Here is a 22,115-nt window from a genome sequence, read left to right as displayed (position 1 = left end):
TTTGGTGTCACTTCTGGAGAGGCCCAGTCCAACCCCCCAACCCCACCCCTTGAGCAGCCCCCATGAGAGCCCAAGGAGGCCAGGCAAGGGGCCATTGGGTTGGGGGGCTCTTCCCCTCCCTGGCTTACCACTCGGCTGGGCTGCACGATGCTCAGCTTCAGATGCGGTGCTCTGAGGCTTCTCTGGAGGCGCTGTCCCCTCACTTTTGACCCGAGTCGTCTGAAGGGAACAGAAAGTCTACTCAGCTGGTGGGGCAAAGCCCCCTCCCAAACACTTCTGGGCAGCCCCTGCCACCTACTGCATGGAAATGTGGCAAGCGCAAGGCACAAGAGGCCAGGAAGTTGTGGGGTGGAGGGAGAGAGAGAGGGAGGGAGGAGGGACCCTCCTTGCATGGTCTTTGACCAGGAAGCTGACCCACCTGCAGGACGGACTCCAAGACCGTATTCACGGCCCCCAGCAGGCAGTCCTCCAGCTCCTTGTGGGAGGGGAAGAGCATGAGCTGCTTGTCGGCGCCAAAGACCAGGTGCACCTGGAGGACTGCTTTCCGCTTGATGCCATCGGCCTGCAGGGAGACCCCAAGCGGCAGGTGAAAAGGCTTCTGGCGCCCTAGACATGTTAAGTGTACGGTAACTATTTCATTGGACCTGAATTGGACCAGACATGGGTTGGAGCTCAACGTTGAGCCTACCAAGTGGCAAGAGTGAAGAGACAGCAAAGAGGACCTTCCTCACCAACCACCTCTATTGCATCTGCAGAAAACAGCAGCAGGAGACTCTTTCAAGTGGTTCACAATCGAACGAAACCGCCTTCACCATTGGGGCATGGGAAGGACCCCAAGATCTCCGGCAATGATTTCGCAAAGTGTTTTGCAGATCAAGTTACTCAGATTCGGAAAGAGGTTGACTCCACTGTGGGAGCAGGGCCAGGGCGGGAGAGTGCTAGAGTCCTGTCTGGTCAAGTTGCATGGGATCAATTCCAATCTGTTACCTCTGAGGATGTGGACAGGCTGCTTAGACGAGTGAAACCAACCACCCGACTCCTTGATCCTTGCCCATCCTGGCTCATAAAAGTGAGCAGGGATGGGCTCCGCTGGGAGGTGAAGGCTTCCCTCCGTGAGGGAGCCTTCCCAGACCCACTGAAAGAGACAGTCATTAAGCCACTTCTTTTTTTAAAAAAAAACATCCTTGGACCCAGCCAATATGGCCAACTATCGCCCAGTCTCAAATCTTCTATTCTTGGGCAAGGTGATTGAGTGGGTGGTTGCTGAACATTCTAGGCACGCCTGGAGGATGTGGACCATTTGGATCCCTTCCAATCGGGATTCAGGCCTCAGGACTGAAACTGCCTTGGTCACGCTGGTTGATGATCTCCAGTGAGCTAAGTACAAGGGTGAAAGCTGTTTCCTAGTTCTTCTGGATCTCTCAGCAGCCTTTGATACCATCAACCATGACATCCTTCTGGACTGTCTAGAGGGCTTGGGAGCTGGGGGAACTGTCATGCAGTGGTTCCTCACCTTCCTCCTGGGCTGTGTTCAGAAAGTAGTATTGGGGGATGAGTGTTCAGACCCCTGGGCTCTCACTTGTGGGGTGCTTCAGGGTTCTGTCCTCTCTCCCATGCTTTTTAACATCTATATGAAGCCACTGGGAGAGATCATCAGGGGGTTTGGGCTGGGTGTTCATCAGTATGCGGATGATACCCAGATTTACCTCTAGTTTAAATCAGAACCAGTGAAGGCGGTGAAGGTCCTGTGTGAGTATCTGGAGGCGGTTGGAGGATGGATAGTGGCTAACAGATTGAGGCTGAATCCTGACAAGACAGGAGTACTGTTTTATTGGGGGGGGCAGAGGGTGGGGGGGGTGGAGGACTCCCTGGTCCTGAATAGGGGAAACTGTGCCCCTGAAGGACCAGGTGTGCAGCCTGGGAGTCATTTTGGACTCACAGCTGTTCAAGGAGGCAAAGGTTAATTCTGTGTCCAGGGCAGCTGTCTATCAGCTCCATCTGGTACGCAGGCTGAGACCTTACCTTCCCACGGACTGTCTCACCAGAGTAGTGCATGCTCTGGCTATCTCTCGCTTGGACTACTGCAATGCGCTCTACATGGGGCTACCTTTGAAGGTGACCCGGAAACTACAACTAATCCAGAATGCGACAGCTAGACTGGTGACTGGGAGCGGCCGCCGAGATCACATAACACCGGTCTTGAAAGACCTACATTGGCTCCCAGTACGTTTCCGAGCACAATTCAACGTGTTTGTGCTGACCTTTAAAGCCCTAAACAGCATTGGTCCAGTAGACCTGAAGGAGCGTCTCCACCCCCATCATTCTGCCCGGACACTAAGGTCCAGCTTTGAGGGCCTTCTGGTGGTTCCCTCACTTCGAGAAGCAAAGTTACAGGGAACCAGGCAGAGGGCCTTCTTGGAAGTGGTGCCCGCCCTATGGAATGCCCTCCCATCAGATGTCAAGGAAATAAACAGCTCTCTGACATCTGAAGGCAGCCCTGTTTAGGGAAGCTTTTAATGTTTGATGTTTTATTGTGTTTTTAATATTCTGTTGGAAGCCGCCCAGAGTGGCTGGGAAGGCCTGGGCAGATGGGTGGGGTATAAGTAATAAAGTATTATTATTATTATTATTATTATTATTATTATTATTATTAACAAATGCACAGTATTAATAACCTCAGTAAGGCAGGGCATCCTGTCTGCTCCACAAACAAACTCTGGAGGCCTACCCTGAATCCTCTGCTGGAGTAGAAGCTGGAAACCACCACAGGCTCTGCCCCACCCACCCTCCCTACCACCCACCCACCCAGAGCAGGTATCCCTGGGGTACGGGACCTTCATGGTGTCATAGATAAATGCCCTGACTTCCTCTTGCATTGCAGAGACCAGGTTCTGGCAGAGGAGGAGGTTCACCAGCAGGGCCAGGAAGCCCAGCCTCTGCAGCCAGTGTTCGGTGATCTGCAGGCGGTGCTGCAACTTCTCAAAGTCGATGCGCTGCTTGTACAGGGAAGCCTTGGTGATGTACAGCTTGTAGCTTTGCACCTGCTGCTGCAGCCCATGCACCATCCTGTAGGTGTCATCCCGGACCTGCCAGACCAAGACATGCAAAGGTCAATGATGCTGCCGCTGGGGTGCAGCAGCCAGGCAGGCACCTCACCTCACCTCACCTCACCTGGGCCCAGGCAGGCAGAATGATCGTCAGCATTCAGATCCACCTGGCTGATTGCCTGCCTGACTTCACACAAGGGCAACCTGACTGCCCATTTTCAAAGGACCCCTTGCAGGAGCCCAGCCATTCCCTGGATGAAGCAGGATGGCTGGCCCAAGTCACTCACTGGGGAACTTGCAGTCTTGAACCCGGGTGTCACTAGCAGTTCTCTCAAGAACGTCATGGAAGGGATTCTGGGGGCCCAAACCTTCATGGGCTTTGCTGGGTAAAAACAGCAAATGTGCCCAGAAACAAGAACATCAGAAGATGTTTTTGTTTTACTCTGTACATTGTGTTCTCATTTTGTATTGTTATGTTGTGAAGTGCCCTGTGATCTTCAGATGAAGGGCAACATACAAATTTAATGAATATAAATAGATAATAAAGGAATGAACCAGGACATCAAGGTGGTGTACAACAAAATATAAGATGACAAGGAAACAAAAATCCATTAAAGCAACAGGAGAAAGACAAAAACTGGCTCAACTTGGAAAAGTTTAAGTGACTGAATAGACCTGTTGGCATAACAAGGTCTTCAGGAGATGTCTGAAAATTAGCAGGGAAGATTCCTGGCTAATCCCTGCCCTTAGCAGGCACCCCCAGACTTCGGCCCTCCAGATGTTTTGGACTACAATTCCCATCTTCCCCAACCACTGGTCCTGCTAGCTAGGGATCATGGGAGTTGTAGGCCAAAACATCTGGAGGGCTGCAGGTTTGACATGCCTGCCTTAGAGGATTCTACAGCCTGGGACGGGAAGCATCTCCCAGCAGCCCCTAGGGATTTTACCCCAGCCTTTGCCAGAGGGAGTGTGGGCTCCCAGCTCCTGCACAGCCGAGGGATACTGCTTGAGGCCCTGGTGCTCACCCACTGCAAGACGGAGGAGCAGAGCTGGAGGAATTTGCGGAGCAATCCTTGGGCATTTCTGTTCTCCTGGGCCAGGGAGCGTTTGAGCTCGGAGAAGGTGTAACACTTGACTCTGCTTCTGGGCAGCCAGTGGATGGAGTGCAGCTGCAGCAGCAGCCTGCAAAGGGAAGACACGAAAGAGCTGCCAGGGCCAAGGAACAAGAGAGGCCCCCCAAGGGGGAGCAGGTCCCCCCACTCCTGGGGTCCAGGACCTCCCCACCCCCCGGACTCACCTGGAGATGTGAAGAAGAGCAAGCCCAAAGTGGGGCACCAAGTGGAGGAGCTGCAAACTCAGCTTCTCCCGGCACTTCAGGTAATGCAAGTGCTTGACGTTGACGAACCAACTGGTGGATGGGCGGGAGAGAAAATAATAATAATAATAATGTTATGTACTGAGCTGAATCCTAGAACAATAGGATTCAGAATCAGCGGGAGCTACCCAATCCAACTCCAGGTGGAAGTGAATCCGCAACCTGATTGGCCTGCTGGAGCAGCCAATCAGGCGGCTGGCAGAAGTGAATCTGCTACCTGATTGGCCTGTAGGAGCAGCCAATCAGGCTGCAGGCAGAAGTCAATCCACAATATAATTGGCCCACAGGTGTAGCCCTGAAGTAGCCAATCACGCAAGGCCCATTGTGTAAATAATGTATATAAGTAGATGGTTTTGGGAAAAGAGCCATTCGTCTTCTCTTCTCCTCCTTGATGACTATGAGCTGAATAAAGAGCATGAAATTCACTCTTGACTCTGAGTATATTTCAAATAATAATTGTAAACACACACACACCCCATCTGGCTGAGTCTCCCCAGCCACTCTGGGCGGCTCCCAATCGAATATTAAAACAATACAGCATTAAATAATAAAAACTTCCCTAAACAGGGCTACCTTCAGGTGTCTTTTAAAAATAGGATAGCTGCTTATTTCCTTGACATCTGTTGGAAGGGCGTTCCACAGGGCGGGTGCCATTACCGAGAAGGCCCTCTCTCTGGTTCCCTGTAACCTCACTTCTCGCAATGAGGGAACCGCCAGAAGGCCCTCGGTGCTGGATCTCAGCGTCCGGGCTGAATGATGGGGGTGGAGACGCTCCTTAAGCTATAGAGCACCGAGGCTGTTTAAAGGTCAACACCAACACTTTGAATTGTGATCGGAAATGTACTGGGAGCCAATGTAGATCTCTCAGGACTGGTGTTATGTGGTCTCGGCGGCCGCTCCCAGTCACCAGTCTAGCTGCCACATTCTGGATTAATTGCAGTTTCCGGGTCACCTTCAAAGGTAGCCCCATGTAGAGTGCATTGCAGTAATCCAAGCGGGAGATAACCAGAGCATGCACAATATATTTATACCCCGCCCATCTGGCTGGGTTTCCCCAGGCACTCTGGGCGGCTCCCAACAGAATATTAAAAGCACAATAAAACGAGAGAGAGAGAGAGAGAAATGTGCCGCTGAGACTGGGAAAGACATGCTCTGCCTTTGCTTTATTGCGGCAGCAGCAACCCCGACCCGCCACACAACGCAGGAGGACAACACCCGCATCCCTTTGGCCTGGCACCTCTTCGCCACCCCCCCTTACCGGACAAAGGCTTTGCGGACCAAGAAAAGCCGGAAGAAGGGGATGTACTGCAACAGCTGCCACAGCACGGCCTGCCGGTGCAAGTCGCCCAGGGAAAAGGCCTCTGACCCTTCCTCAGGGTGCACATGCAGCACTCCAAAAGGGGAGAAAATGTAGTGCTGGGGGTTGGCCAGACGCTTGGGAACAGCCACCAGGTCATAAGGCCTGCAAAAAAAAAGAGGGGGGAGATGCAGGAGTCCTCCAAGGGAGCCCCTTCACCAACCCCCAGAGAAACAAGGCAGGGGCCCCTTGTCCCCTTGGCTCCATCCTGCCCTCTCTGCTGTCCGGGCTTTTCCTGGAAGCTCCAGGAAATGACACAGAAACTCCGGAAGCTGCCTTATTTGCCAAGCCAGACCATGATGGGTCTATCGAGTAAGACAGGGCTGGGCAGACAGAGCAGAATTCTCCTCCTCTGCCCCCCGAAGCAAAGGAGGGAGGGAGGGGGACCCACTTCCATGATGGGATTGGCAGCCAGGGCAAGAAACCAGGGGTACCTGAAGTGCCGGTTCTGGGCAACGTTGAAGTAGATGAAACTGATTTTCCCCAAATGGCGCTTCCTTGCAAAGAGCTCCGCTGCCTCCAGACTCGTCACTATTTCTCGGTCTCCTCTGTCTCCTGCTGCCACAGATCTCTTCTTGGGCACTTTGGGTGGTGCTGGGCTTTCTTTGCGTGGCTCCAGGGAGGGCCTGCATCAATATGGGTAAGAAATGTCTGTAAGACATTTGTTGGCAGAAACGCCCAGGGGGGGAGCCAAGCTGGCTTGGGGAGGCCTTACTTACCCTGCAGCTCGGCTTGGCATAGCACAGGGGTATTCTGTTGGCACATCTGCAGCTAGAGTTAGAGGCATGAGGCCAAGGCTGCCAGGTCGGGGCGTCTCCTCTTGAGCCACCTCCCTGCCGACTTGCCCCACACATCTCTGCAGCTCCTGGAGGGACACGGGCTCTGGCTGCAGCATGCCAGAGGCCCCAGCCGCTACCCATTCCGTCGCAAAAGGGTAGGGTTGGCCCACAAAGACTGGCTCTCTGCTGGAGGGCAGCCGCTTGGCTATTTCCTTCGGCTCTCGGGGGCAGAATTCTCGTGGGTCAGCCCACAACACAGCACAGTCCATGGGGAAGGCCCGCCAGATGGACCCCAGAATATCTAGGTCGGAAACCATGGCCTGGCTGCTGCGGAACTGGAAATAGAGGCCCTCCAGGTAGGGGGCCAGCTCTGCCCGCCTCGACACCAGCTTCTGGAAGGGGGCAATCAGCCGCAGCGCATCCATCATGCGCAGCCAGGCCCGGCGACTGCTTCTCTCCAGGACCGTACGGAAGATGGCGGTCAGCTCCGCCACAAGCGCGTCCACATCCTTGGGCTCCGCATGTCCAGCCTCCTGGATCTGGGTAGCCAGGCGGTGCCGGAGGGCGTGGGCCCAGGAATGGTCCTCCTGTTGGGCTGGGCTGCTGGGCACCTGCCTGCCTGCAGAGATACACACAGGTGATGAGTGAGGATCATCTCAGAGCAGCCCTCTTCAGGTGTGGGAGAGCACAGCCAGGAAAGGGGGCCCTCTAGGGATGAGCAATAGGGGCCTTCAACACCAGGCGAGGACATTTCTCCCCCTTTGCACAGCTTTCCAGTCATCGCCACCCCAACCTGCAAGCCGTGGGATTCATGGGGTTGCAGTGCTTGCCCATGGCTGGGGTTCCTGAGAGTGAGGGACAGACAGGGGAGACTCTGGTGCCTTTATGATAAAGGTAAAGGTAAAGGGACCCCTGACCATTACGTCCAGTCGTGACCGACTCTGGGGTTGCGCGCTCATCTCGCATTATTGGCCGAGGGAGCCGGCGTATAGCTTCCAGGTCATGTGGCCGGCATGACTAAGCCGCTTCTGGCGAACCAGAGCAGCACATGGAAATGCCGTTTACTTTCCCGCTGTAGTGGTTCCTATTTATCTACTTGCATTTTGATGTGCTTTCGAACTGCTAGGTTGGCAGGAGCTGGGACCGAGCAACGGGAGCTCACCCCGTCACAGGGATTCGAACCGCCGACCTTCTGATCAGCAAGCCCTAGGCTCAGTGGTTTAACCACAGCGCCACCTGGGTCCCTCTGGTGCCTTTATGATATATAGGGCTTCTTATTGCCACCTGAGCCTAAGACGGAGGGGCTCTGCCTTCCATAGTCACAACCTTGGAATCAATCATGGCTCTGTCACTCAGCACCTGCAGCTTGGGTTAGGGTTAGAACCACTTTGGGGTTTCTATGACTTTTATGAAAAGAAACAAACAAACAAACAAGGCCCTCTAGTGGTGCAACGGTGAAAGTGCTAGCTCAAAGCTAAGGCAGCGTCTGGTCTGGTATCAAAGTGGATGGGGAGCTGCATGTTGAGATTCCTGCATTGCGGGGGGCTGGACTAGATGACCCTCGGGGGTCCCTTCCCACGCGACAAAGGAACTGGCAGCCGTGCAGCTGCAGCCATGACCTGCCAAGGCCACTTGCCGGACTAGTCCAACCCCTGCACTTCCCGGTCTGCCCCAAGTAGGGCGTGGAGGGGGCTCCAAGGCCGGCGCAAAGAACCAAGAGGGAGAGAGACGCCCCCCCCCCGAGGAGCCCGGCGGAAGGACCCTCTGCCCCTGCCCGGGGGGGGGTGTGCGTCCTTTACTCGGCAGGGCGTCGGGGGCGCAGGGCTCCATGGCGTCGGCGGGGCGAGCGAGGGGCGGCCGAAGGATTCGCCGGGGACTCCGTCGGGGAGGCGAGGGCGCGCGTGGGCGCGTTGCTAGGGGCGCCCAACGGCCGGCGGCGCTCCGTGGCCCCCGGGATGCCTAGACTCGCCCCCCTCCCTTCGGAAAGTCCCGTCCTGGCGGCGGGGGCGGCAGCGGATCCCCCCGCGCCCCCCAGGGGCCGAGCGCGCGCTGCTCTGCGCGCCTGGCAGCCGAGGGCGAGGCGGCGCCGGACTGGCACTGGACAGCTGGCGCGCAGGGTCTTGTCTGGATGGAAACCCCCTTGCAAAGCTCCTTGCTCCGCTCCAGAGCAGGATCCCGTCCGTCCCTGGATCTCTCCCTGCCCAGGGTTCTGCTCCCAGGCCCAGCCGCCTTGGCATTTCCAGGCTTTCTCGTGGGAAGGCTGGAGTCTAGCCTTGAACCACAGAACTTCTCTAGCCAGAAGCCAATTGAAGCAGTAGCGGTAACGACAACAACAACAATTTATTATTTATACCCCGCCCATCTGGCTGGGTTTCCCCAGCCACTCTGGGCGGCTTCCAACGGAAATATTAAAATACAATAATTTATTAAACATTAAAAGATTCCCTAAACAGGGCTGCCTTCAGACGTCCTCTAAAAGTCTGGTGCCGGTAGTTGTTTTTCTCTTTGACATCTGGTGGGAGGGCGTTCCACAGGGCGAGTAAAAAGATTAAATATGAAAGGAAAGTGGGCCACGTGTAGAGATTTATTGATGGAGGTAGAAAATAAGTTAAAATTGAAATTATTTGAAGAAATGAGAGCTAATGACGGATTGGTTGCAAAGTCATCAGTTAAATGATGCGTTCAATGAGGATAAAAAGAAGAATGATTTTGATACAAGATCCAGGCTGGAGATAGAGCTATTGGATGATAAGAAAAAAATATTATCAAAAATGTACAAATTATTATTGGAATGGCAGACCAAAGATGAAGAGGTGAAAATGGTAATGATACGATGGGCTAAAGAGCTTGGATATAATATTCAGTTAGAATCATGGGAAAAGTTATGGAATGAAGGAAATAAATTCACCACATGTAGTGCATTAAAGGAAAAGGTTATGAAAATGATGTATAGATGGTATCTAACATCAACTAACTTATTAAAATGTACAGTATAGGACAAGAAATAAGGAGTGTTGGAAATGTAATGAAGAAGGGAACTTATATGGGGTGGAATTGTAACAAGGTAAAAGCGTATTGAGAAATGATATATATTGAGTTAAAGAATATGTGTAAGTACACCTTTGTTAAAAAGCCAAAAGCATTTTTATTGGGTCTAGTGGGTGAAAATATGCCATAGGGTGATCAAAAACTGTTTATGTATGCAACAACTGCAGCAAGAATCCTTTTATCCCAAAAATGGAAACCAGAAATACCAACGAAAGGAGAGGGGCAGATGAAGATGAAGGACTTTGCGGAATTGGCGAAGCTGACTGGAAAAATCCGAAACCCATGTGATCAAGCTTTCCAAAAAGACTGGAGTAAATTTATAAAATACTTGAAGGACCATTGTAAGCAATTAACAACCCTAGCATGGTTGTAAGAAGACTTGTAATGGTAATTGTTACTACCCTTTTCTATTTATTTAAAAATTGTGATATTCTGAATGAGAGAAACGTAAAATGGAAAATGCATAAATGCTATGATATACAAATGAATTTTGAAAACCATGAGGCGGGAGGGAGGGAAGTTGATAGGCTCATATGAGCAAAAGAAGTAAAGTGGATAATGAAGATATGTTTAAATATTATAAAATGGAAAATTAATAAAAGTATTATTAAAAAAGAAGGCGTATCTCGTGTTCCTCTTGCCCTCTTCCTGGTCTGACCAGCTCTGATCCAAAAGGCTCAAGGCCATTTCCCATACAAGCAGCTGTAAGTCTGGAAGAGTCAAAGGAAGGTGGGATTCTCCCTGTCTGCATCTGCTGCCCCTCGATACTCCCACAAATGACTGCAGTCCCGTTGGCTTCTGGGAAAAGGGCCAGCGCCACCTTACTGCAACAGTGTGATGCAGCAGCTAAAAAATCCAATGCAATTCTGGGCTGCATCAATAGGAGTATAGCGTCTAGATCTAGGGAAGTAATAGTACCACTGTATTCTGCTCTGGTCAGACCTCACCTGGAGTACTGTGTCCAGTTCTGGGCACCACAGTTCAAGAAGGATACTGACAAGCTGGAACGTGTCCAGAAGAGGGCAACGAAAATGGTCAAAGGCCTGGAAACAATGCCTTATGAGGAACGGCTTAGGGAGCTGGGTATGTTTAGCCTGGAGAAGAGAAGGTTAAGGGGTGATATAAAAAATTTCCTTCAGTAGCACCTTAAAGACCAACTAAGTTTTTATTTTGGTATGAGCTTTCGTGTGTTGGTCTTTAAGGTGCTACTGAAGGAAATTTTTTATTTTACTTCGACCCAGACCAACATGGCTACCCACCTGTAAGGGGTGATATGATAGCCATGTTCAAATATATCAAAGGATGTCATATAGAGGAGGGAGAAAGGTTGTTTTCTGCTGCTCCAGAGAAGCGGACATGGCGCAATGGATTCAAACTACAAGAAAGAAGATTCCACCTAGACATTAGGAAGAACTTCCTGACAGTAAGAGCTGTTCGGCAATGGAGTTTGCTACCAAGGAGTGTTGTGGAGTCTCATTTTTTGGAGGTCTTTAAGCAGAGGCTTGACAGGCATATGTCAAGAATGCTTTGATGGTGTTTCCTGCTTGGCAGGGGGTTGGACTGGATGGCCCTTGTGGTCTCTTCCAACTCTATGATTCTACTGTACCAGGTTTCTGGCTCTACGCAGGAATACAGGAGGGAGCTGCCTTATAGAGAGTCGGTGCATTGGCCCATTGCATGGAGCTTAGGTGGCCCCATGGTTTCCCCTGGGAATTAGGGCAACAAAAAACCCATTCCAAATCAGACTGGACATGGGTTAAAGCTCAATGTCCCGCCTACCAAGGGGCAACAGCAACGAAAAAATTCTTGTACAAGCTCTGGTTTTCTCCTCCTTGGTCTACTGCAATGCACTCTATGTGGGTGACTCAGAAACTACAATCTAGAATGCGGCAACTACACTGGTGACTGGGAGCAGCCGCTGGGACCATATTATACCAGTCCTAATGGATTTTCACAGCCTCCCAGTATGTTTCCAAGCACAGTTCAAAGTGTTAGGGCTGACCTGGGCAGCAGGGAGCCTTCTCAGCAGTGGCATCCTCTCTGTGGAATGCCCTTCCATCAGATGCCAAGGAGATAAAGAACTACCCTACTTCTCAAAGACACCTGAAGGCAGCCCTGTATTGGGAGGCTTTTAATGTTTAATATCTCAATGTTTTTCTATTCTGCTGGAAGCTTCCCAGAGTAGATGGGGCAACCCAGTCAGATGGGTGGGGCACAAATAATAAAATTAGTAGCAGTAGTAGTACCAGCCACACTCACAAGCAGCTGCTCTTAGGGGTTCCAGGCAGGGGTCTCTGCGAGTGAGCAGGGATTGAACCCGGGACCTTCTGCATGTACAGCATTTTCCCTGCTCCTGGGCTACGATGGTCCTTCTTGCGAGACCCTTTGGCACAGGACCAGCAAGGCCCTTCCCCCCCCATGTGCCCTGCATTGTGTGCTCTGCTCTTGGAGATCCATGTTTTCTTTTGCCAAATGCTTGATGGAACTGGGGGGTGGGGGTGGGGCACATCTCCAAATGCCACACGGACACCAACCTGCATTTGGTCCACATGAAGCTTCAGGGGTTCACAGCTCATGTGGCACAGTCCACCCACATCCCTTCTCCATGCACACAAGCCACGCTGTGGTTGCCACAGCCCCAGAATTGCCAGCAAGCCCTTTTCTCATGGGCCCACCCTGCTCAGCAGCCACCCTGTCAAATCAGAACTTGGACTAGCAGGCGGTGGAGGGGGAGCTGAACCTGGCGGTGAAGGAGGGAGGGGTGAATGAATGAATGAATGAATGCAGAGGAAGCCTTGCTACTTCCAGCTGCCAACAAAGAAGCTCTGCTCTCAAGCTGGCTGAGGCCACCTCGCCCCAGGGCTCCCTTCAGGCAAGCAGCATGGCAATCCCAAAGAAAAGCACCGCAGAGCACACATCCCAGCACAGCACTCTCACGCCAGCACAAGGTGTCCAAGAAAGTGGTTTTATTGTCCCCAGAAACGGTGTGCTCTGGAGAGATGGGCCTGAGAAGGAGCAGCTGCCCCGTCCAGCCCGGTGCCCCGGAGTCCAGTCTCGAGGAGGGCATCTCTCTCTGAGGGCAAGTGGCCTGGCGAGGGGCTCCTTGGAGAGGCAGCCAGGAAGCACCCGGGGCACTGCCATCGGGGACAGCGGGCAGGTGGCGCTGAGAGACCAAGCAGCCCGGAGGTGCCGTCAGGAGGTGCTGACCACGCTGGGCCCCGGCAGGGTGGCGGGCTCGGTGGGCGGCAGGAGGGCCGCTTCCTGGGCCGCTTCCTGGCCGGCAGCCTCGTAGTCGGAGATCCGGCGCTGGACGAGGGAGGGCATGAGGCGGACGTAGGCGGCCATCAGGCGGTGGTTGGAGCGCACCAGCTTCCCCGCGCAGCCGTCCAGGCAGCTCTCCTGCGGGGGGGAGAGAGGGCGCAGGGGTCAGCGAGGCCGCCGGCTCTCGGGGTCTCGGGGTCCCGGCTCGGCCCTCCCCTCCCCAGGGCAGCGCTCACCTCCTCCCCGGTCAGCGTCCGGTAGTTCAAGTTGGAGACGCACCGCTGGAAGCAGAGCTCCGTCATCTGGTTGTAGGCCAGCAGGAAGTCGCGCAGCTGCAACGACAAGGCCGCGCTGGGACCGAGCGAGGAAGGAAGGAAGGAAGGAAGGAGGACCCCCGGGGCAGCCCCCCCCCGCCGCCCCGCGCATTCCCACGTGTCCCAGGGACGCGTGTCGCCCGGAGGAGAGTCTCCGCGGGCTCGCTGCCTTCCGGCCCCCGCCCGCGCCCCCCTCCTCCTCCGCCGCCGCCCGCCTCTCACGCCGCGCAGTTGCTGCTGCTCCATCTTCCTCCTCCTCCTCCTCTTCCTCTCGGGGCTTCCGGATCCACTTCCGGTCTGACCGAGGCCCCTCCTCCTCCGGCGCCGGGGCGCGTGACGTCGTTTCCGGTGTGCCCGGGGCCCGACGCGGATCCGACGCCCGGAGCCTCCGGGAGCCGCCAGGCAGGTGCGCCGCGGAGCAGAGAGGGCGGGTAGGCGGGGCGGGAGCCGGAGCCGCGCCGAGGCCACTTCCCGGGCGCAGGGCGAGCCGGCGAGGGAGGGAGGCTCCTCTCCTCCCCTCCCCTCGCCCGGGCTCACCCCCGCCGGAGCCGGGAGGGGGGGGCTGGGGCTGGCCGGGCCCTGGGGGTGCAGGGCGGGGGGCGGGGTCAGCGCCCTTTCGGGGTGCCCTCCGGGATCTCGCAGGCCGGGGGGGGGGCTGCTTCCCCGAGGGAGGGAGGGCGGGGGGCTCCGGGAAGGGGTCCTGCACCTGCCGGCCCACCCAGGACTCTCCTCCTCCCCGGCAGCCCTGGATCAGCCGGCGGCCTCCCGCTGGTCGCGATCCGCGTGGCCCCCGGATGTGCGCCAAGAGGGTAGCCTGGCACGGCTGGCAGATGCACCCACCGGGCATGGCCAAAGGGGCCACAGGGGCCAAGCGAAGCCGAGGAAGTGGGTGTCCTCTGGGCAAGGGAGGGTCGGGTCTGGGGCTGAGGGCCGTGGGGCAAATGGATCCTGCCAGAAGGGGGCGCTGGTCCGCTCCCCTTGCTGCCCCGCATCTCCTCTGCAGCTGATGCCGCTTCCCTCTTGAGGCTGAGAGAGCCAGAGAGGGGGCTTGGGGGGGGGTCCCTGCTGACTAAGAGGCCCTGGGGATTGGGGGGGAGGCCTTCTGAAGGGCAGGACGGCTCCCCTTCTCCTCTCCAGCAACGCCATCATGGGTGGGGAGGGGGGCTTGCTAATGTTGCAGAAGGACGGGCAGGTTGTCTTGCTCAAACCCAAATGTGGGGCAGAGAGAGGGTCCTGGCCAGATCTGGCCAGGGGTCTGGCTTGTGAGGCAGGAGATTCCTCCCTCCAAGTTCGCAGGTTCCCAGGGAAGTTCATAACAATGCATTGCAATTGACAGAGGTGTACAAACTCCCTCCCCAATAAAAGGCACAGTACTAAGCAAATACCACAAAGCAAAGCTGGCAGCTGGCACTGCCCTTCCTGCCAACTTGGGCTCCTCAGTGGCCACGTCAACCACCAGCGCGGAAACTTTGCATGTTCCTGGAGTGGGGAGGGAGTTGTTACCCCTCACTCCCCACCCCCCACCCCAATGTACTGCCAACTGGACCCTTGGAGGTGACACGCCATGACTTCCTGCCAGGTTATGAAAATAGGCTGACTGCATTGGGGGGGGGGGTTGGGGAGGAGGGAAACTGAGGTTCCAGCAAGAAGGGGGGGAAGAGGGGCACCACTGGGCCCCATCTGGGTCGGCTTGCAGGAGGTGCTGATACCCCCCCCCTTGTGCTCCCCCTGGATTTGGCTCCCTTGAGCTGATGCTCTGTGCTGTGTCTGTGGCTCCTTCCCCTGCTTCAGGTGCCTGGCATGGGTGGGGTGGCCGCTCTGCAGGTGGCGCAGTGTGCTGGACCCGTTGGCAGGACTTGTCATCCCAAGGGGAGCGGCTGCCCAGGACAGGGGAAGCCTAGTTATTGAGAGACAAGATACGTGTTTGGGGGTGTGTGTGTCCCCTATTGCAGCCCACTTACTGCGTCCGTCTGCTGGGCAGGTCGATCTGGAGCTCAGGTTCCTGGGTGAGGCTGGTGCCACTAGGAAGGCTACCTGTTTTGTGCTGGATTGCCCTGGGGGGTGGCATTATTCCTGGCACTATTGTTAAACTTTCTGACCTGGCCCAGATGGTGCCCTGGCTGTATGTGGTTCTCTTAGTTTCTGGAGTGAAGAAGGGTTATGGGTTGTTGTTCTGCCAATGTGCCTCCAAGGAAAGGTGTGCTGGGCCTGTTCTCTTCTCCTTCCTGCATTTTGGAGAAAATAATAATAATAATAATAATAATAATAATAATAATAATAATTTATTATTTATACCCCGCCCATCTGGCTGGGTTTCCCATTTTCTGTGGGGTGGTGCTGGGAATCTATGGGGTTTCAGGGACTGTCGGGGAGTGAGGGGGTGGAGTTGGCATTAGGGGTCCTGCCAGTTAGCAGGCAGCAAGTTCTTTTCTCTTGATGGTGTTCCTGCTTGGCAGAGGGTTGGACTGGATGGCCCTTGTGGTCTCTTCCATCTCTATGATTCTTTCCAAGAAAGGCTATCATAGAATCATAGAGTTGGAAGAGACCACAAGGGCCATCCAGTCCAACCCCCTGCCAAGCAGGAAACACCATCAAAGCATTCTTGACATATGCCTGTCAAGCCTCCGCTTAAAGACCTCCAAAGAAGGAGACTCCACCACACTCCTTGGCAGCAAATTCCACTGCTGAACAGCTCTTACTGTCAGGAAGTTCTTCCTAATTTTTAGGTGGAATCTTCTTTCTTGTAGCTTGAATCCATTGCTCCGTGTCCGCTTCTCTGGAGCAGCAGAAAACAACCTTTCTCCCTCCTCTATATGGCATCCTTTTATATATTTGAACATGGCTATCATATCACCCCTTAACCTTCTCTTCTCTTCTTCAGGCTAAACCTACCCAGCTCCCTAAGCCGTTCCTTTTTGGTACATTTATGGAAAAAGCAGGCCCACTTTGCTTTTTATTCAAACAGTGGTTCCAGTCGCACCTGAGAACTCAAAGGGGGCCTAGCAAAGGAGGGAGAGAATGGAAGGGAGATTGGCAATGGGAGGGTTTCCAACGTGGTGCTCTTGCGCTCCCTGTTGTGCTCCCTGGTTTCCCGCAGGCTCCTCTTGGCCTAGTTGGTCCGCTGGCCAAATCCAGGCATCAGGGAACAAGACTTGCATGCTCAGCAGAGCAGGTCTGGGAAGTGGCGCCTGCCTGGGGCCATTGGAAGGCAGCTCTTTGCTCCTGAAGACAAAAATGCCCCCCCTCCCTGTGGGGGTTTGCCCTGGGGTGTCCTGCTGCCACCCCTGGCCAGGCATTTGGGGCAAGGTGGCTGTCAGGAGGGGGGCTGCTGCCTCTCCCTTGGACTGGCATCTTGGCTGGTTGTGGGGGCTTCGCAGGAGGGGGGAGAAGGATCCAGGCTGCCTTATCTATTGACTGGGACCAGCATATGGGGTGTGTGGACAGTGGAGCCCCTTCCTCTGCCCCTGGCGTCTGAGCCCCCCATTTTTCCTGGCCCCTCCAGACCCTGAGCATGACCGACGGGCTGATGAGCAAAGCAGCCACCATGGAGATCCCAATCCATGGCAACGGAGACTCCCGGCGTCTGGCTGAGGACGATGGTCTGGAGCAGGTAACGGGGAGGGGATCAGAGTGGGGGGGGGAGTCCACTGGTGTCCTGGGCGCAGTGCGTGGGGCTTGCAAGGGGGAGGTTTCAGAGGGGCTCTGTAAGCTGAGCTCTGGTGGTTATCGAGCTGGGAAGGAAGTGGGATGGTTCAGTTGCCTGTGGGGCCCCCACCCCCATTCTAGCAGTCCAGCTCGACTCCCAGCTGCAAGGGAGGCAGTTCCTGGTTCCCCGCAGGCCACTGATTTCAGGGAACCAGGCCCTGCTGGTTTGGGGGCGCTGCTGGGCCTGCCTGAAGCCCCCTCCTTGAAGGCTCGGCTCTGCCACGTTCCCTTTCTCCCGCTGCAGGACCTCCAGCAGGTGATGGTGTCGGGGCCCAACCTGAATGAGACCAGCATTGTTTCCGGGGGCTACGGGGGCACCGCCGAAGGCATCATCCCCACCAGCGCCATCAAAGGTCAGGCAGCCGATGGGAATGGCAGTGCTGCTCTCTGCGCGGGGAGGAGGCCAATCTCTGCCCACAGCCGAGCCCTGCCTGCCCGCGAAGGGCATCCTGGGGCCCACCAGCAAGGCCCCCTCCTTCGAGGCAGGCCTCCGGCAGCACCCCTTTCCCCTGACCCCCAGGGATGAGGAAGGCACCTTGCCTGGAGAACTCTGCCCACCTCCTGCTCCTCTGGGAGCCTGGCATCGTGTGCTCATGCCACCCTGTCCGTGTCTGCCACAGCTCATCAACCCCCCATGTCACCCTGCACCCCCTCCATGGCTCCCCTCCTCCTCTTCCTCCTCCTCCCTCCACCCTGCCCGGTGCCCATCTCTGCCCTGCCTTGGGCCCCCTCCATTTCAGGCTCTCTCGTTCCATCTCACCCACCCCGAAGACCGCTCATCTCCCCCAGCCCGTCGGCTGCCAGCCGGATTGCCAGCCAGGCAGTTGCTGCCTCAGGTATTGCCCTACCCCCTGCCCCCCCCAAAGCCCCCCCCCATGGGAGCGGTTGGGGTGCAGGCTTCCAGGGGAATGTAGGCGAAGCGGAGATATATTTTCCTGGCCCCTCTTTCCGTCTCCTGCCTCCTCCATGGGGCGGCTCGGCATTCGGAGCAATGGGGGACCTGCCCCTTCCCCCTGCTCAGGAAGCCCCCCGCCCGCTTGGCCCTTGCAGGTTCCAATTTGCACCAGCCGCACTCCAGCCCGGCCCTGGCAGGCGAGGAGGCCACACGGGGCATCGCGGTCGAGAAGTTTGATGTTGTCAAGAAGTGGGGCATCAACACCTACAAGGTGAGGCGTTGAGCTCAGCCCCAGGAAGAGGGGGCGCTGGTGCGGCTCAGCCTGAACCAGGCAGGTGCCCTCTTCTTCACGTGGATCAGTCTCTTGCTTCTGGATCAATCCCCTTTGGCCTGCCAGCAAGTCTGCTCAGCATTTTCTCTGCCTTCTGGAGCCCTGCAGTGCCCTGCTTTGGGGGGCTGCCTTGGGAAGCTGCTCCAAAAAGGCAGGGGGCAGCCATCCAAGGAGACCCTTGGCCCCCTTCCCAGAGGGCAGGCAGGGAGGGGCGGCCTTTTCAGCTGTGGCCCCTTTGTACAAGGCTTTCCAGGGTTAGGGCGAGGGGGGTCTTCCGCTCCAGGCGAGGCTCCCCCAGCTGCCCCTCCTCTTCTCCCTCTGCAGTGCACCAAGCAGCTGCTCTCGGAGCGCTTTGGGAGGGGCTCGCGGACCGTCGACCTGGAGCTGGAGACCCAGATTGAGCTCCTGCGGGACACCAAGCGCAAGTACGAGAGCGTCCTGGGCCTGGCCAGAGCCCTCACCCACCACTTCTACAGCCTGGTGCAGACGCAGCACGCCCTGGCCGATGCCTTCTCCGACCTCAGCCAGAAGTCCCCCGAGCTGCAGGTGGGGAACACTCCCCGTGTCCTTTCGGCAGGGGGGAAGGCCAGGCTGGCACAGGTGCCAGGCGGAGGGGAGGCCCCCCATCCTGCCTCTGTGGCCATTTCCAAGGGCACCAGAAGCCAACGTCCTGCCTGGCAGGGGAGCAGCTGAAGCCACACGCCCGCCCCCCCCCCAGGAATGGCTCCCAGTCTGGAGGGCTTTGAAAGAGGATTGGACAAATGCATGGGGCAGGAGAGAGCTATCAAGGCCTGATCCAGCAGACTGTTCTTGGGCTCTCAAGTTCTGGGGGGGGGGTTCTTGCCTTTGGGGGCTGGTTTGTGGGGGGTCTGGGACGGTCAGCCCCCTTTTCAAGGCCCCCACCCCCCACAGGAGGAGTTTGGCTACAACGCAGAGACCCAGAAGCTGCTGTGCAAGAATGGGGAGACCCTCCTGGGGGCTGTCAACTTCTTCGTCTCCAGCATCAACACGCTGGTCAACAAAACCATGGAAGACACTCTCATGACCGTCAAGCAGTATGAGACGGCCAGGTGGGGCTGCAAGGGGGGGAGCAGGGGGGGCAGCTCCAGGCAGGGCCCAGCAGACGCCCCGCTGCCGGTGGGTGGCTCTTTCCGGGGGGCGCCAGTCCTGTCCAAGGGGTGGGAGTTGCTGCCGCCACTTTGACACTCCACGCCCCCACCCCCCGCAGGCTGGAGTACGATGCCTACCGCACGGACCTGGAGGAGCTGAACTTGGGCCCTCGGGATGCCACCACCCTCTGCCGCCTGGATGCTGCCCAGGCCCACTTCCAGGCCCACCGCGCCAAGTACGAGAAGCTGCGGGCAGATGTGGCCGTCAAGCTGAAGTTCTTGGAGGAGAACAAGGTGAGGGGGGGGGGGTTTCCTGGTCAGAGGCCTCCCACAGTGGCCTGTCCATACCTGCGTCCGGGAATCCCAGCTGGAGCATTCCTGGCAGGTGCTTCAAGGCCAAGCAAGAAGAATTAGATTCCACCTAAACATTAGGAAGAACTTCCTGAAAGTAAGAGCTGTTCAGCAGTGGAATTTGCTACCAAGGAGTGTGGTAGAGTCTCCTTCTTTGGAGGTCTTTAAGCAGAGGCTTGACAGGCATATGTCAAGAATGCTTTGATGGTGTTTCCTGCTTGGCAGGGGGTTGGACTGGATGGCCCTTGGGGTCTCTTCCAACTCTAGGATTCTATGAAGGCCAAGCAAGAAGCGTCCAGGAGGGGCCAAGGGGAGGCTTCCTTGGGGAGGGGGCGGAGGTGGGCAGCAGGAGGACCAACCATCCCGGGGGGAGGAGAAAAGAAAGCCTTTCCCGCAGCGCAGAGCTGACTTGTAGAGCTTGCTGCTGCAGGAAGCAGTGATGCCCTGAAGCCCCTTGAGCCCCGCGGTTGGACCCTGGGGGCTCCTGTCCTGCTCCCCACGGCTCCTCTGATGTCCCCCCCTCCCCCGTTGCAGGTGAAGGTGATGCACAAGCAGCTCCTGCTCTTCCACAACGCCATCTCGGCCTACTTTGCCGGCAACCAGCAGCAGCTGGAGCAGACGCTCAAGCAGTTCAACATCAAGCTGAAGAGCCCCGGAGCAGAGAAGCCCTCGTGGCTGGAGGAGCCGTGAACTGCCAGCCCCCTCCCCCGGCCCGCCCCCTCCCCGGCCCCCTGGCTCCCTTCATGGACCTGGACTCTGGGGGGAGGGGGCTGAGCTCAGGCGCCCCCCTTACCGCTCCTGTGCCCCCTCGCCACCTTCTGGGGCAGAAGAAGAGGCAGGCCGGATGAGGAGGGAGCCCTTGCCAGCAGAAACAGTCTCTCCTCTCTTCCCCCCCCCCAGCTTTTCCTGGGGCTGCTTGAGTGGCAGGTGACTCTCGCCCCACCCCAGATTTTGCTCTTGGCTCTGGAGAAGGGGGGCCCTGCCTCCACCCCTTCCTCCATGCCACGAGGGCCTGCACTTTTGACACACTCCATGGTGGGGTGGGGGGTGGGAAACAGCCACAAAAGAGGGGCTGGCATTTTGGGGAGAGGGGGAAGCGGGGTTCTCCCTCTTGCCACAAGGCAGCTCCAGCCCCACACTACACATTTCTTGCCCCCCCTGCTGGCATAAACAGGGAGGGAGGGCGTCATCCTCTGGCCCCCGGCTGCTGTTCCGCTCCAGTACTTTTCTCATGGGGGGGGAGTGGAGTGGGGGTCCTGCATTTGGGCAGCTCTGACCTCTCCCTAGTTGTGCTCCAAATTGTGGCGGGGAGGGGGAGCTGTGCACAGGGGGCCTCAGTCTGGATGTGCTGCTATTGGGGTGGGGGTGGGGGTGAATGTGAGGATCCCCAACTGGGATTGCCCCCCCCCTCTCAGTATGGACCAAAAAGTAGCATGGCTTCAGCCTTGCGGGGAGGGGGGGATTGTGTGTGTGTGTGTGTGTGTGTGTGTGTGTGTGTGTTTTACGGCCAGTACCCCTGTGTTTGTTCCTAGGTGAGGGGGCTCCATAGGGGGGCGGCAGGGTGAAGGAATGGGTGCTTCTCCCTGCTGGGTCCCCCAACCCACTCTGTAAAGAATCCAGAATAAACGGTACGAATCAGAACCTGCCATTCTCCTGTTGCCGCCGCCAGGGGAACCCTCAGCCTGCCCCCCCCAATCATTCCTCTTGATCTGTGTGGGATGTGGGGGGTGGAGTTAGGGGAGGGCTGCCAGCCAGGCGGCAGAAGGAGGAGCCCAGCAAGACCCCTATATTGCAGGGGGTTGGACTAGGAAACCCTTTGGGTCCCTTCTCCTTCAATCCTCCTCCCCTGCTTGTCTCTCAGTTGAAGCCTGTCTGGTCCGGCCGTTGCATTGGAGGAAGAGTGGGGCCAGGGAGGGCCTGCCTCTCTCCCACGGGGGTCAGCCAGATGCCCTCACAAGGGGTGCAAGAAGAATGGCAGGCTCCCTTCCAGAAGGGGCTCCTGTCCGCCCCCTTCAGAGACCTCCTGGTTCCTCCTCCCCAGAGCTACCTCCTCATGCCCTTCCAGGATCCCCCAGCTCCAGGTCAGCAGCCGTGGGCCCCCTGCCCTATGCAGTCTCTTGTGTTTCAGTCGAAGAAGCATGACTTCCATTGCTAAGAGGAATGATGGAGAGATCCAGGAGGAGGAGGAGAAGCAGGTGACCTTGGAGACAATCAAAAGGGTTGCGCAGAAATAAAGTGCAATGTTCTGTTTCTAACTGGAGAAAAGCTCTTGTGTGGGGATCCCTCCCACGGACGGACCTTCTTCTGCAGGAGGATTCCCATGGGCTGGCCAAGAGAGCTGGGCCAGAGCTGCCTCCGCTGGCCCTGAGAGTGGACTGGCATTCCTCAAGCATAGCTGGCTGCCCAGTGACACCGGCAGGACACCCTGGGGTGCATGTGCAGGGCCCCTAAGAGGCAGGCAGGCAGGCAGGCAGGGCTTCTTAGCCTGGTGGTGGAGAGCAGGAGCCCTGCGGGATCAGGCCACAGACCTACTTCCAAGGTGG

General features: G+C 56.7%; 3 protein-coding genes across 5 annotated transcripts in view; 1 reads left to right on the top strand and 2 right to left on the bottom strand.

The window, feature by feature from the left end:
* The window catches only part of DNHD1 (dynein heavy chain domain 1), a 36,839-nt gene extending 28,451 nt beyond the window's left edge, over window positions 1-8,388 (bottom strand). The window contains exons 1-9 of the mRNA XM_060274026.1: window positions 8,358-8,388; window positions 6,499-7,213; window positions 6,214-6,405; window positions 5,681-5,884; window positions 4,345-4,455; window positions 4,073-4,229; window positions 2,835-3,086; window positions 419-562; window positions 129-219 (exon numbers count right to left, since the gene is read on the bottom strand). Coding sequence (XP_060130009.1) covers window positions 129-219; window positions 419-562; window positions 2,835-3,086; window positions 4,073-4,229; window positions 4,345-4,455; window positions 5,681-5,884; window positions 6,214-6,405; window positions 6,499-7,213; window positions 8,358-8,388 — 1,897 coding nt within the window. The remainder of the gene's footprint in view (window positions 1-128; window positions 220-418; window positions 563-2,834; window positions 3,087-4,072; window positions 4,230-4,344; window positions 4,456-5,680; window positions 5,885-6,213; window positions 6,406-6,498; window positions 7,214-8,357) is intronic.
* A 4,169-nt stretch (window positions 8,389-12,557) lies between these two features.
* TIMM10B (translocase of inner mitochondrial membrane 10B) lies at window positions 12,558-14,028 on the bottom strand. Its single transcript, XM_060274025.1, has 4 exons — window positions 13,888-14,028; window positions 13,404-13,760; window positions 13,104-13,199; window positions 12,558-13,005 (listed from the first exon to the last, which is right to left on the bottom strand). The coding sequence occupies exons 1-4, from the start codon at window positions 14,026-14,028 to the stop codon at window positions 12,799-12,801; spliced, it is 801 nt and encodes a 266-aa protein (XP_060130008.1). The 3' UTR covers window positions 12,558-12,798.
* On the top strand, window positions 13,531-21,213 carry ARFIP2 (ADP ribosylation factor interacting protein 2). 3 transcript variants are annotated; one of them, XM_035114998.2, is made up of 9 exons: window positions 13,531-13,587; window positions 16,684-16,791; window positions 17,131-17,239; window positions 17,627-17,722; window positions 17,937-18,052; window positions 18,437-18,658; window positions 19,025-19,182; window positions 19,341-19,515; window positions 20,107-21,213. In XM_035114998.2, exons 2-9 carry the CDS (start codon window positions 16,693-16,695, stop codon window positions 20,260-20,262), a joined length of 1,131 nt encoding a protein of 376 aa, XP_034970889.1. In that variant the 5' UTR covers window positions 13,531-13,587; window positions 16,684-16,692; the 3' UTR covers window positions 20,263-21,213. The 3 variants fall into 3 exon arrangements, with proteins under 3 accessions (XP_034970889.1, XP_034970892.1, XP_034970890.1); XM_035114999.2 differs by having other exon boundaries at window positions 13,534-13,583; XM_035115001.2 differs by lacking the exon at window positions 17,627-17,722.
* Window positions 21,214-22,115: the final 902 nt, after the last annotated feature.

The sequence above is a fragment of the Zootoca vivipara genome, chromosome 4 (assembly GCF_963506605.1).
Source record: "Zootoca vivipara chromosome 4, rZooViv1.1, whole genome shotgun sequence".
Taxonomy (NCBI): Eukaryota; Metazoa; Chordata; class Lepidosauria; order Squamata; family Lacertidae; genus Zootoca; species Zootoca vivipara.
This window is presented reverse-complemented; position numbering and strand designations above follow the sequence as displayed.

Coding starts and splice junctions, on each gene's coding strand:
- TIMM10B (XM_060274025.1), bottom strand. CDS start 14,028: ATGCCCGGTGGGTGCATCTGCCAGCCGTGCCAGGCTACCCTCTTGGCG. Junction 13,200..13,403: donor AGCAGCAGCAACTGCGCGGC/GTGAGAGGCGGG, acceptor TTGTCGTTGCAG/CTGCGCGACTTCCTGCTGGC. Junction 13,006..13,103: donor GGACGCTGACCGGGGAGGAG/GTGAGCGCTGCC, acceptor TCCCCCCCGCAG/GAGAGCTGCCTGGACGGCTG.
- ARFIP2 (XM_035114998.2), top strand. CDS start 16,693: ATGACCGACGGGCTGATGAGCAAAGCAGCCACCATGGAGATCCCAATC. Junction 18,659..19,024: donor AGAAGTCCCCCGAGCTGCAG/GTGGGGAACACT, acceptor CACCCCCCACAG/GAGGAGTTTGGCTACAACGC. Junction 19,183..19,340: donor AAGCAGTATGAGACGGCCAG/GTGGGGCTGCAA, acceptor CACCCCCCGCAG/GCTGGAGTACGATGCCTACC.